Source organism: Bufo bufo, chromosome 1 (genome assembly GCF_905171765.1).
Source record: "Bufo bufo chromosome 1, aBufBuf1.1, whole genome shotgun sequence".
Taxonomy (NCBI): domain Eukaryota; kingdom Metazoa; phylum Chordata; class Amphibia; order Anura; family Bufonidae; genus Bufo; species Bufo bufo.
This window is the reverse complement of record NC_053389.1, coordinates 781,327,935-781,342,636: the sequence shown is the minus strand read 5'-3', so window position 1 is coordinate 781,342,636 and position 14,702 is coordinate 781,327,935. Positions and strand designations below refer to the sequence as shown.

Below are 14,702 nucleotides of genomic sequence, written 5' to 3'. Positions count from 1 at the left end.
TCACGTAACCACAGCTTCAAAAAACCCCTAACAGCTATGGTGGTAGTTCGTCAAATTGAACATTCTGTTTCTCTCAATCCAATGATGCGCCCGTTCTTAGAATCAACTGGGCAAAATGTCTTCGAATGTGTGATAGAGGCATGTCTATCAGTCAGCAATCTCTTTCCAAGAGGTGCGCTACCCAAAAGTAGCCTCTGAGGGCTTTTGGGGAAATTTACATATCTTCCTGAGACATAATTGCATGCTACCAGTTGGGTCTTATTTTAGAAGCTGTGACAGTTACAGTGACAGCAGAATGGACATGCCCCTGAGCTGTGACAAAGAAAGAGACCACAGAAAGGGAGCACCCCCCCGAACCGTGACAGAGAGCTGAAGCAGAAAGGACACAATGTCAGCAGAGGTGACAGCTCCCCTTTAGAATAAAGTCTTAAGAACTGAAATGAAGTCTTTAGAACCTGAGAACTGCGCTCATTTCTCATGGCCCTGCCACTGCCCCGCTTGTCTCTAGGTCTTACCGTCTGAGGCAGTCGCCTCACCTGGCCTCATTGGAGGTGCACCACGGCATGCAGCCACTTTACCACAAGATATCAGTCATTTGTTCCAAGGTACCGCTGTAAGAAAGCAGTGACTAGTGGCTAGTCTTGTAGATGATCAGTCATCCACAAAGAGACATAACCTGACGTTCTTAGGTGTCTATTCAAAATAAGTAAAGGACTTCCCCGTCTGCCATGTGTCATTTTTAATACTGATGTCTTCTACTGATGTGCCGGATGGACTTTTGCACCCCTTCAGGCGCCGGTCGATACCTATGCCTGATCTATAGCTATGCTCCTCCACAAGATAACCAGAAGCATTCCATCCAGCCCAGGGCTACTACTGGCCGCAAGAACAAGAACCACCATATCTTGGATATATGCACTTGTGAAGTTGCGTCCTCATATCTCACTCTATACTTTGCATAGCCGAATTGTGCCAGCTTCCAAAAGCCAATATAACAATATTTGCACTCACGTTTCCATTGCCTTAATAATTTCTTATTTCCTTGTCTGAGATTAGATTATTATGAGGTATCAGTAAACGACTTGGTCCTTGTGACTTCACACAAAGCACAATAAGATCTATTCAGCCCTTCAAAACATGTTTTCAGGTTCGGTTGGGTTTAGAAACCATTGGAAATAACATAGGATCATATGATCTAGTATATTCTGAATATTATCACCAATCGTAAGCCTGGGCAAAAGCTCAAACACAGACATGAAACAGAGGGCTTATCGGACCCTACGTAACAATGCACTTACAGAACGTATCATTTACCTTTTCTTATAGTTATTACTTAACTGTGTGATAATACTTGGCAGCCTCTGGTGAGCAAATATTTTCCCCTTACCTGTAAGATAACATCTCCTTTCAGATGCATATAAGTAGAGCTCACGTCCTTCCATGTATTTAGGAGAAAAGCCTAGTTGGATAGTAAGTATTACTGATTCTTGCATTCTCTTTCCTTAGAACTTGCCTCCCTTTCGCTTAGTACCTCGCAGTGACCCCTAGAATGTAATCCAAAGACGCATCAACACATAGTATTAATGGTTGATCAGTGTCTATGGAGAGCTTAACAGGAACGGGTCATCAGAAAGTCAGGTTTTTATGATAAATATATTTTGAAAGAATTTTTAGTGACATTATTAGCAATTTTCCATGTCACTATATATATTTTTAAAAACTCCTAAAATTGAGCAGTTTTTGCACTGGCAGATGAGCAACAAATAATAGATATTATTTCTATACAAGATCACTTTCTGCAGTCATCTCCTTATCATGACAGGCAGGATTACAATGCCATGTATTTAGATACATAGATAGATAGATAGATAGATAGATAGATAGATAGATAGATAGATAGATAGATAGATAGATAGATAGATAGATAGATAGATAGATAATAGATAGATAGATAATAGACAGATGATAGATAGATAGATAGATAGATAGATAGATAGATAGATAGATAGATAGATAGATAATAGATAGATAATAGATAGATAATAGATAGATAGATAGATAATAGATAGATAATAGATAGATAGATAGATAGATAGATAGATAGATAGATAGATAGATAATAGATAGATAGATAGATAGATAATAGATAGATAGATAATAGACAGATGATAGATAGATAATAGATAGATAGATAATAGATAGATAATAGATAATAGATAGATAATAGATAGATAGATAGATAATAGATAGATAATAGATAATAGATAGATAATAGATAGATAGATAGATAGATAGATAGATATGAGATAGATAGATAGATAGATAGATAGATAGATAGATAATAGATAAATAGATAGATAGATAATAGATAGATAATAGATAGATAATAGATAATAGATAGATAATAGATAGATAGATAGATAATAGATAGATAATAGATAGATAGATAGATAGATAGATAGATAGATAGATATGAGATAGATAGATAGATAGATAGATAGATAGATAGATAGATAATAGATAAATAGATAGATAGATAATAGATAGATAATAGATAGATAATAGATAGATAGATAGATAGATAGATAATAGATAGATAGATAGATAATAGATAGAAGATAGAAGATAGATAGATAATAGATAGATAACAGAGAATGCGTAGAAAAGTCTCCCATAGAGACGTATAGTCAATATGGTCCCCTTCTCTCCACTGTGTCTATGGACCATGTGGCTGCTGTAAAACATGTTTCTAAATGCTGCTAAAGGGGTCGTCTCACTTCAGCAAATGGCATTTATAATGTAGAGGAAATTCATACAAGTCACTTACTAATGTATTATGATTGTCCATATTGCCTCATTTGCTGGCTGGATTAATTTTTCCATCACATTATACACTGCTCGTTTCAATGGTTACGACCACCCTGCAATCCATCAGTGGTGGTCGTGCTCGCACACTATAGGAAAAAGCACCAGCCTATGTGTGCTCCCATGGTCCCGGCCACCAAACAGGCTGGCATTTTTTCCTATAGTGTGCAAGCATGACTACCGCTGCTGGATTGCAGGGTGGTCGTAACCATTGAAACGAGCAGTGTATAATTTGATGGGAAAATTAATCAAGCCAGCAAAGGAAGCAATATGGACAATCACAATACATTAGTAAGTGCCTTGTATTAACTTTCTCTACATAATTAATGCTATTTGATGAAGTGAGACGACCCCTTTAGCATCAGCTCAGGAAAGATGGCCACCATCATAATCATGTTTAGGAAATAAAATAAAATAAAAACTGGTCTTAGGATATCACCAGAAGGGCTATAGTCAATGTGGATCCGGTGGTTAGCTGTAGAATCCGGCAGGCAGCTCTGTGCCGAAACAGCCTGCCGCATCCGCTGCCACAGATGCGAACCCTTATCTGGAGGTTCTAGAGTATACTCTTGGTGGTCTAGATAGTTAAAGGCAGATAGGCAAAGGCAGTATAAGTGTTTATTTTTTTTTAATACCCGACTGTTACTGCCATGGGGGGAGTGGGAGGCACTTGATACTGGCACATGGGGAGGGGGATTGGCACCTGATACTGGCACATGGGGGGGGAGGGGGGTTGGCGCCTGATACTGGCACATGAGGGGGAGAGAGGCACCTGATACTGGCACATGGGGGGAGAGGGGTTGGCTGGCACCTGATACTGGCACATGGGGGGGGAGAGAGAGGCACTTGATACTGGCACTTTTTTTTGGGGGGGGGGAGATGGCACTATGATACTGGGACATGGGGGGGAGGAGAGAGGCACTTGATACTGGCACGTGGGAGGGGGGTTTGGCACTTGATACTGGCACATGGGTGGGTTTGGCACTATGATACTGGCACATGGGGGGGAGAGACACTTGATACTGGCACTTTTTTGGGGGGGAGATGGCACTATGATACTGGGACATGGGGGGGTTGGCACTTGATACTTGAACATGGGTGGGTTTGGCACTATGATACTGGCACATGGGGGGGAGGCACTTGATACTGCCACTTTTTTTGGGGGGGTGGCACTATGATACTGGGACATGGGGGGGAAAGAGAGGCACTTGATACTGGCACATGGGGGGGTTTGGCACTATGATACTGGGACATGTGGGGGGAGGAGAGAGGCACTTGATACTGGCACATGATGGGGGGGCATCTATGGGGACACTTACTGGCACATTATTGGGGGGCATTATGGGGCACACTAGGCCGGCAGCCTATCAGAGGCCGGACACTGAGGGGCATCTACTGGGGCACTATATATGGGGCATTTTATACTGGTACATTATGGGGGGCACTATGGGGACATTAGCTCAACTGGGGGCATTACAAGGGGGTATTTTTGCACTGTCACATTATAAGGAGAATTATTTCTACTGGGGGGGCATTATGGTGGGCTTTATTACTCCCCCATGGTATGACCCCCTAGTAGCAGCACCAGCCTCTCCCTGCTCTGCTATCCCTCTGCCCCTTCTCCAAATCCTTATTATGAAATCTTTCTCATTAGGATAAAGCACAACATCAGCTCCGCCGAGCCCCCGACCAAAGTGTTGAAGTGGCGTCCGAGATCCCCAAGGGCCAAGCCAAGTAATTGTAAGTTTTCATATGAAATATGTTTATGTTATACACATATAGCCTACACTGTGCCACACAATATACAGTATACCGCTACACTGTGCCCCACAATATACAGTATACCGCTACACTGTGCCAAAGGAGTGGGGTTTACACAGGAGGAGGGAGGTGCGAAGCGCGTTGGGGGGGCCCTTACAAATATTTGCTGTGGGGCCCAGTCACTTCTAGTTATGCCCCTGGTTAAAGGATTTATTGATATTACTTCAGCTAGTCTAGAGTTCAGCATTAGGGCTCATGCACACAACCGACAGGCACTGACCATGTGGCCGCGGGATGCGGATCGCGGACCCATTTACCTGAATAGGGTCTGCGATCCGCATCCGACTGTGATGCGGGGTGCACACGGCCAGTGCCTGTGTATTGCAGACCCACTGTTTGCGGGCCACAATACGTCCACGGCCGGGCAACGGCCGTGAGCACGAGCCCATATTCTTGTTGATAGGGAATAGTGCTATAGTAGTTATATTCCAGGTTAATTTACTCTAAATCAATTAACATATCTGCTGATACGATACTGTGATACGGGTCTTCGTTGATCCATGTTGCTCTGCCCATAGAAGTCCTTTCTGTAATGATCCGAAAGCCGACCATACTATAGATGTCAGCTGAATTTCTAGTTCGCCTGACAGCTATCACACACCATCCTTTAATACACATGCAAGCTTGGCTTGAGCATGTGTTCTCAGTTGGAAGAGTCGAGAAACTTATTGCCGGAGTCCTGGACTCCTCTAGTGGTGAATAACCCCCCCACCCCCAAGAATAAAAGAATCGGATTGAGCATGTTGAAATCATTCATTATATTGATTCCTTTGTTTGATATTATACAGAAACCTTCTGGATCCTGCCTTACCTGATAACCAAAATGAAGGTCCTCCTTTGCCTTGGTTTCTTTCTGTGCTTCTATCTCAGCTCAGAAGCAAAAATCTATACCAAGTGCGAGTTATACAGAATCTTCCAGGAAACTGGACTTTCTGGATATCATGGCTACAGCGCTGCAAACTGTATGTATACCCTAATCAAACAGAAATAAAACAATATAATATTCTGTGAGTTGTTCTGAACACTATGGGCATCCGCAGCAGCTCAAGGTTCACGTTCTATCAATGCCAAACATGTCACAAAAGGTTATCTTCGATGAGGTTGTCTGCAAAAGGCCAATGGGAGCAGACATAATAATGTCACTATCCGACAGATCCCCACCATGATGATGATATCTGACATGTCTCGACCTACCTATAGCCCTCACAGCAGGGTAGGACATCAGTAGATCTTGGAGACTCCTCCACATTGCATATACTTTCTAACCATGGGCAGCATGAAATACTAACAGGCTCCCACATTACAAAGAACTACATTTTATTACTGAAATGCTGCTGTGTTAAAAAGAGCCAAGTATGGGGAGAAGGGTCCACTGGGCGGCTCCTCTCCAGCTTCTTCTCCCCACCCAGCTCAGGTCTCTGCCTACAGGGGAGAGGGACCATCCAGCAGACACTTCTCCCTGTTCCCACTATGTTTTCTCCGAAATACCGTAGTGTTTCAGAGTGAAATCTATTCCTTTGTAATGAGGGAGCCTGTCACTACTTCATGCTGCCAGTGGTGAGGACAACATGAAGCTGATGACAGGTTCCCTTTAAAAACGATGTACACATTTACACCATTACAATTTTCGTAGCCCCATTCTACGTTGTTTTCATTAAGAGAGACACAACTAATCTCAGCAAATGACATCCAAATTAGTTAATCAACATAGGGGTCTATGCACAAATCCCTAAGGGCCCCTGTATAAAATGAGACACCATTTCTGCTAACATACCCAAAAATACAGTAATATTTGTTATTTTTGTTTTTTTTTCTGTTAGCCCTATGTTAAAAGACCCAATTTTACTTAAAGAGGGTTTCCAAGACCAACTTATTGATTGCCCACCCTTTATTGTTCATCAATTTCAAAATCAGGAGGCATCTGACTCCTGGCATGGAACCAGCCACCGGAGCTGCTCTGCATCCACTGTGAAGTGGCATTGTCTGGTTATTGGAGCACTGCTCCTATTTTTGTGCTTCAATTTTTACTACAGAGATGGGTAACATCCCTAGTGGTCTAGGGGAGTGATGTGGTGAATGACTACATCACTGGTGAAATAGGAGCAGTGAGAAAGTTAAAATGGTTCTCTAAGCTTTACTTACATTCTCTCTATCAGCTAATGCATCAAAGGAGGAGACTTTCATTAGTACTTACCCTTCCATCAAGCCACCGATTCTACAATCCTCAATCATTTGACAGCTTGTCTGGCTGCAGGGGCTTCTGCTGAAATCCAGACCAGATTAGCTTCTTTGTCTTCCTGTTCAGCTTCAAAATGTACATGCAGTTGAACAGGATGACACAGGAGCACATCCAGTCGGACTCGGGACTTCAGCAGAAAAATATGCAGCCAGCCACATGATCACAGTGGACATCATGGAATTACAGTGGAAGGGTAAACACTGATGAAAGTCTTTTTCTTCGACATGTTAGCTGACAAAGAGAATTTAGCTAAACCTGAACTCTTTAATGATTACTATCCTTGTGGTAAAGGTCAGTGAAACATTGGTGGAAATACCACTTGGGCAGACAGTTCAGCTGCCCAGGGCCCCACAAGGAAAGGGTTCCTGACAGAATATATAAAGGTTAGTTTTCCTCTACTTTTGAATGCCTCCTTCCTCTCAGAGGTTCTTTCCTTGGCCAAGTTGCTTTTCCATGAAGCTCTCCTCTCAGGAATTGTGTTTTCCTGGAGTTGGATCCTCCTTAGGCCTACTTGGCAGGTCCTCTTTCTTGCTTCTAGACCCTCAACTTTCTAACCAGGGGAGACAGGATCAGTCTGTCTCCCAGCAAATAAACCAAAAGACTGTATAGTAAAATGACATAATAAGAAATCTCATTAACTGTTTTGCAGTGTACCTCTGGGTCACTTCAGTAGAAGCTGGTGAAGGTTACACAAGTTACACACACAGATATTGACAAGAATATAAAAAAAATAAGGGTATATTAAAACCTAGCTTTTATTATCATAGATAAAAAGGGAAAAAGAAGTGCCCATGTAAAAAAAAATTAATCAAAAAATAACATTAAATATATTGAACTCGCTGTCAGGGGTCTAATCAATTTATGCACCACACACACACACACACACACACACACAGTGGATAATATGTGCCATATTGAATTACCAGAAGACACCATGCAATAAATATTTAAAAAGAGGGTGATCTTACCCACTGCCGTGGTAAATGGTCAGTTACTGTTTCATGCTGCGGAGATGGCCCATGTCGTAGTCCTACTCCTGTTGCACTTGGCTAAATGGCAAATTTTTGAACACCTCCCCTTTCCCTGAGCAACTTTTCCACAATTCTCCATCCTAGTCAAGACCAACCAGACTCACCATACACTACCCCAACCAGACACAACTGATATATGTGTACTACACAGATACGGTGTCTATACACTGATAGCGCCGGACAGAAAAACTGACCATGCAGTGTTTTTCATCCCAACTGATGCACCAGATTTATGACAACTATCCCATAGAAAACAATGGGATCAGTTGTACCTTCAGTTCCCCACATTGGAGGGGAACAGAACCGAATAGCCTAATATAAGGGGTCCTCATAAGGACACTAAGGGGGCCACGCTACTATAAGTGGGCACTAACAGGGTAGGTCTACTGTAAGGAGGGCACTAAGGGGGCCGCACTACAGAAAGGGGCACTAAGAGGGCAGCACTATTGTACGGGGGCATTCTACTGTGTGGGCTCACTAAGAGAGCATTGTATGGCATGGGGGCACTATGGGAGCATTCTAAAATGTGGAGGCACCATACATTGTAAATTAACTATGCTTGGTATAGCAACCCAGGTTCAGTCACTTGAATGGGACTGAGCTGTGCCTAGGCCACGTGACCAAGACCATGATGTCACTGACCTAGGAAGAGACCGCAGCACTCACCAGAGTGCCACAGCCTCTTCACAAAGCTGATCGGTGGGGTTGCTGGAAGTCGCCCCTCCAACGAATCTAGTATTGATGGACTATCTTAAGGATTGGCTATTAAAATTTTCTCACTATTTACTTGATAGGCAATAAATATCTGAACACAGGGGGGTCCTTAACGCCCTGTTCCTTCTAACAGCATGACCACAGTGAGGGAGTCATGTGAGTCACGTGGCGATTTAACGTGCCGCTTCATTTCGTATCTATGGGACTATGAGATAGCCTAGTACAGCATACATTGAATAAATCAGCAGCGGGCATGCTTGGTTGCCACTCCCTTCAAACTCCTATGAATTGGTGGGTTTCCTAGACATAGGGCCCCTAGCAATCAGACCCTTTATCCCCTATCCTATGGATAGGGAAAAATTGTCAATGGTGGGAAAAATCCTTTCACTGCCTTAGGCCTCCTGCACACAACCGTTTACTGGCCATTTTTTGCGTTCCGTATACGGTCCGTATACGGAACCATTAATTTCAATGGTTCCGCAAAAAAAACGGAATGTACTCCGTATGCATTCCATTTCCGTATTTCCGTTTTTCCGTTCCGTTTAAAGATAGAACATGTCCTATTATTGCCCGCAAATCACGTTCCGTGGCTCTATTCAAGTCAATGGGTCCGCAAAGAAATGGAACACATACGGAAATACATCCGTATGTCTTCCGTTTCCGTTCCGTTTTTTGCGGAACCATCTATTGAAAATGTTATGCCCAGCCCAATTTTATCTATGTAATTACTGTATACTGTATATGCCATACGGAAAAACGGAACGGAAAAACGGAGCAGAAACTGAAACACAACGGAAACAGAAAACGGAACAACGGATCTGTGAAAAACGGTCCGCAAAACACTGAAAAAGCCATACGGTCGTGTGCAGGAGGCCTTAAGGCTACATGCCCACGACCGTATCTGTTTTGCGGTCTGCAAATTGCGGATACGCCCAAAAAAACGGATGGCACCCATTTTTTTTTTGTAACATTGTAACAATGGCTAAAACGGACAAGAATAGGACATGTTCTATTTTTTTTGCGGGGCTACGGAACGGACATACGGATGCGGATAGCACACGGTGTGCTGTCCTCATTTTTTGCGGACCCATTGAAATGAATGGGTCCACATGCTATCTGCAAAAAAACCGGAAGGGACATAGAAACAAAATACGTTTGTGTACATGAGGCCTAAGGCTGTATTACACTGGCCGATATTTCAGCCAATAATTTCTAACAGGCGTTCATATGAACGCTCGTTAGCGATCATCTTGCAGTGTAATACTGCCGACGATTGCCCAATAAACAAGCAATTCTGATTTTTAAGAATGCTTAAGGGCAGATCGTGCTGTCTAATAGCGATCTGCCGCCTGCAAACCACTAGACAGGATGGGGACGAGCGATGGCATAGCGATCACTCCTCCTCTTGCAGAGGAGGAAATCAATGCACGTAATAGCCGTGGTCTCCTCAACTGGCTAGCAAGTGATTGTCGGGAGGGAATGCTTGCTGATCTGCCTGTCTAATACAAGCTTTAGGCCAGCTAGAATGCAGACATTAACACCTGTAGGATGCGAACATTAACCCCATTCACTACCCTAGACCACCTAAGATCACTACCCTAGACCACATCTGATCCCAGGGAACAAGACCAATGAGTAGCTCCTCTCTATAGCAGATACGTGGACTTGTCTCTATGGCACAGACTCTCTTGTCCACCATGTGTGTCCTATTTTAGGTCAAATAAAATTTGCAGCGCCCATGATGACTAACATCAGACTCATTGGAGTGTGGACAGGAGATATGGTTTATGAGTAATATTAACCTGTTCGTTTCACATCGCAGGGATATGTCTGGCCTACTATGAGAGCAACTACAATACCGCAGCTATAAACAACAATGGGCCAAGCCGTGACTATGGAATATTTCAGATCAACAGCAAATGGTGGTGCAATGATGGAAAGACAGCAGGGGCAGTTAACGCTTGCCACATCAGCTGCCAGAGTACGTATAGTCACATATGGGAAACTTGAGTTTATCCTAATAGGGGTTATCTAAAGCAGTAGTCCAAGCCAATAAGCCGTTTTCACCGGGAGAAGTGGCCATTAGCTCATTATTTCCTAGTTATCAAGATGACTGCACAAAAGTGACTGGTCGTCTAGCGAGTAAGAGCTCTTCTACACAGCAGAGATGCACTGTTGGACCACGTATGGACAGAGATATTTTTCTCTAGAAGCAATGCATATACAGCAGTACATATAGATTTGGATGAGGAAAAAAATACCTAATTCTTTTTTCTGTCCTATTTGTAGGAAATTGAACTCAACCTAAAAAAAAAAAGTTATTTTTCCTAGCTGAGTGCTTTTTCAGGCGGGGTTCTCAGGCCCATTCACTTGAACATTACACCACTGGCCTAGGAAGAGGCCACAGTGATCAATGGTTCTCAAACAGCTGATCGACTGGGGTTCCCGGGGGTCGGACCCCCGCCGATCTGGTATTGATGACCTGTCCTGAGGATAGGTCATCAATATTTTAAAAACTCCTTAAACGTGTTACATAGTCATGATAGACTTTTGTGCAGAATAAAAATTCTACCCTTATCAGCCTTTACTCCATTTCCCTATAATTCAATTTACTATCGTATGTATCGACAGTTTTCACAGTAAAATATATTTTCTTAGGTCTCCTGAATGATAACATTTATGATGACATTGAGTGCGCTAAACGAGTTGTGCGGGACCCCAACGGCATCGGAGCTTGGTAAGATGTTTAGAGATATTCTAAGAAATATTCTGTTTCCAATAAAACTGTTCTTCAGGATCTTTAGCATGGGCCATCCATGTTTGATCAGTGAAAATCTGACCTCCAGAATATCCCCTAATATCGCAATGAAGGGGCCATTTATTGTTTATGGACGCACAGTGGCTTGTCTTGTGCTCTTCATAGTAATGATCGGAGGGGACCACAGAGTGCTGTGTTGGATACTAATGCAAGGGAATTGGGAGCCAAGTAAGATGTGATAGCATCCATTTGAACAGTGGATGAGCTTGGATCTCGGTGGTGGTTAACAAGCAAGGGTCTCCAGTAGGTACATGTTATGAATGGATTTCCAAAAGACAAAAAGTAGATCTGTGTTTTGATTTTGACAAAACATATGGGATAAATTCAAAGATCTCCAGCATCCGAATAAAATGTCGTCTTTATTTCGTTACCAGTTAAAAGTACATGTATAAGACTTCACGACCCTCCACCGCAGGTTAACATGTTTCAAACGCAATGTTCTTAATCATAACCAGTTATAACCTGGTTATGATTAAGAACATTGCGTTTGAAACATGTTAACCTGCGCTGGAGTGTGGTGAAGTCTTATACATGTACTTTTAACCGGTAGGGAAATGAAGACGACATTTTATTCGGATGCTGGAGTTCTTTGAATTTATTCAGTTGTGGAAAGGACGGGTCAGGTCCACTCCATGCACCGAATAGGTATGGTGAGCTGGAACTTATACATTTTTAAAACATATGGGAACATGGCATTTGAAGAAACTCTCCAGTTCCAAAAAAATATATCACATTAACTGGGGATGAACAGAACACTTACATGGTGCCCTTCTTTTCATCCTCTTAGTTGCAGATCCATCAATTGCTTCTCTTCTTCAATCCAAGATGGTCACATTGCTCCTCAGACTACCTGATGCATATTGTGCATCAGTCGTCCAAGACACGCCCTACTTGACCAGTCCTGCTCTTGGATTGGCCAGCACTGTTCGCATGAGCAGTGCTGGCCAATCCATGCTCAGCAGGAAGTGTCTTGAGCTACCAAATACACAGAATAAATCAGGTAGTCTTAGATGTCAGAAGAGGAGCTCGGGAATCGGCAGATCTGCAGTGGAAAAAAAATTAAAAGAAGGATCCCATATAAGGCCTCTTGCACACGAACGTGTGCTTCCTGTTGCCGTATTGCAGACGGCATTTGCGTATCCGCAATACACGGGCGCTGTTCTGTGGCCACTTCAATGGGTCCGCAAATCCAGAGATGCGGAATGGTGCAGAACAGAAGCACAGAACGGAACCCTACAAAAGCAAATCTTTTTGCGTAATGGCCGGATCGCCGACCCATTAAAGTTAATGGGTCCGCGTTCCGCTGCGGCTTCCCTACGGACGGTGTTCGTGCATTGCGGCCCGCATTTTGTTCGTGTGCAGGAGGCCTTAGGCCCCTTTCACACGGGCAAGTATTCCGCGCGGATGCGATGCGTGAGTTGAACGCATTGCACCCGCACTGAATCCTGACCCATTCATTTCTATGGGGCTGTGCACACGAGCGGTGATTTTCACACATCACTTATGCGTTGCGTGAAAATCGCAGCATGCTCCTCTTTGTGCGTTTTTCACGTAACGCAGGCCCCATAGAAATGAATGGGGTTGCGTGAAAATCGCAAGCATCCGCAAGCAAGTGCAGATGCGGTGCGATTTTCACGCACGGTTGCTAGGTGACGATCGGGATGGGGACCCGATCATTATTATTTCCCCTTATAACATGGTTATAAGGGAAAATAATAGCATTCTGAATACAGAATGCATAGTACAATAGGGCTGGAGGGGTTAAAAAAATAAAATAAAAATTTAATTCACCTTAATCCACTTGTTCGCGCAGCCGGCATCTCTTCTGTCTTCATCTGTGAGCAATAGGACCTTTGATGACGTCACTACGCTCATCACATTATCTTTTACCATGGTGATGGATTATGTGATGAACGCAGTGACGTCATCAAAGGTCCTATTCCTCACAGATGAAGACAGAAGAGATGCCGGCTGCGCGAACAAGTGGATTAAGGTGAGTTAAATTATTTTTTTTAACCCCTCCAGCCTTATTGTATTATGTATTCTGTATTCAGAATGCTATTATTTCCCCTCATAACCATGTTATAAGGGGAAATTATACAATCTACACTACAACTAACCCAAACCTGAACTTCTGTAAAGAAGTTCGGGTCTGGGTACCACAGTCGGTTTTTTATCACGTGCGTGCAAAACACATTGCACCCGCGCGATAAAAACTGAACATCGGAACACAATCGCAGTCAAAACTGCAATTGCGTTCCTACTCGCGCGGGTTTGCCGCAATGCACCAGGATGCATCCGGACCTAATCCAGACACGCCCGTGTGAAAGAGGCCTTAGTGTTTCTTTCATTTCCCAGTTAATGTGAATTCTTTTTCTTGAACTAGTGGGGCCGTTTAAGGCATTCCTCCCATAAAAACATCACTCTTGAATGCAGAACATGAAACTTGTTTCTGATTTTCTACCTGAACATTAAAAAAAAAAAACACAAAAAAATATACTAAAAATATTGCAGCTCTTCTTCTAATTTTCTTCTCTCATTTGATCCAGTTTTGTCCCTTTTTACAATTATCCCTTTTACTACCACGGACCTATGTATTAGGCCAGGCATCCTCAAACTGCGGCCCTCCAGCTGTTGTAAAACTACAACTCCCACAATGCCCTGCTGTAGGCTGATACCTGTAGGCTGTTCGGGCATGCTGGGAGTTGTAGTTTTGCAACAGCTGGAGTGCCGCAGTTTGAGGATGACTGTATTAGGCCATGACTTTACACCTGCTGTGGATAGACTAAGGGATGCCAGGCTCATCTTATATGTGCTATATTATCATTTTTATTATTTCTCACCCACAGGGTTGCCTGGAGGAACCATTGCAGAGGAAGGGATTTGAGCCGATTTACAGCTGGATGCTAATTAGCAAGGAGGAGAAATGAAAAATCAAGAGTTCCTCGTATCTACTTCACTGATTCACTCAATGATCTAATCAAATCCTGCAACTGTGTTATGGAATAAAATTATGTAATACCGCAAAAAACAGTGTTATAGTGTTATCCATGAGGGATGGAAAAGAAGGTAGGAAAGAAGGGAGGGAACGAGGAACGGATGGAAGGAAGGAGGGGAGGAAAGAAGGAAGGTTGAAAGGAAGGGAGTAACAGAAGTAAGGAAGAAAGGGATAAAGGATGGAAGGAAGGAGGGGAGGGAGGTAGGAAGGAAGGAT

The 14,702-nt window shown here is 43.1% G+C and overlaps 1 protein-coding gene across 1 annotated transcript; it reads left to right on the top strand.

Moving 5' to 3' along the window:
* The first annotated feature begins 1,387 nt into the window (after window positions 1-1,387).
* Window positions 1,388-14,508, top strand: LOC120986356 (lysozyme C-1-like). Its single transcript, XM_040414880.1, has 5 exons — window positions 1,388-1,470; window positions 5,475-5,648; window positions 10,493-10,651; window positions 11,329-11,407; window positions 14,338-14,508. Exons 2-5 carry the CDS (start codon window positions 5,510-5,512, stop codon window positions 14,396-14,398), a joined length of 438 nt encoding a protein of 145 aa, XP_040270814.1. The 5' UTR covers window positions 1,388-1,470; window positions 5,475-5,509; the 3' UTR covers window positions 14,399-14,508.
* The last annotated feature ends 194 nt before the right edge of the window (window positions 14,509-14,702 follow it).

Excerpts from the sequence above, each read along its gene's own strand:
- LOC120986356 (XM_040414880.1), top strand. The coding sequence starts at position 5,510 with ATGAAGGTCCTCCTTTGCCTTGGTTTCTTTCTGTGCTTCTATCTCAGC. Across the intron at positions 5,649-10,492 it reads TGGCTACAGCGCTGCAAACT|GGATATGTCTGGCCTACTAT; the intron begins GTATGTATACCC and ends TTCACATCGCAG. Across the intron at positions 11,408-14,337 it reads CCCAACGGCATCGGAGCTTG|GGTTGCCTGGAGGAACCATT; the intron begins GTAAGATGTTTA and ends TCTCACCCACAG.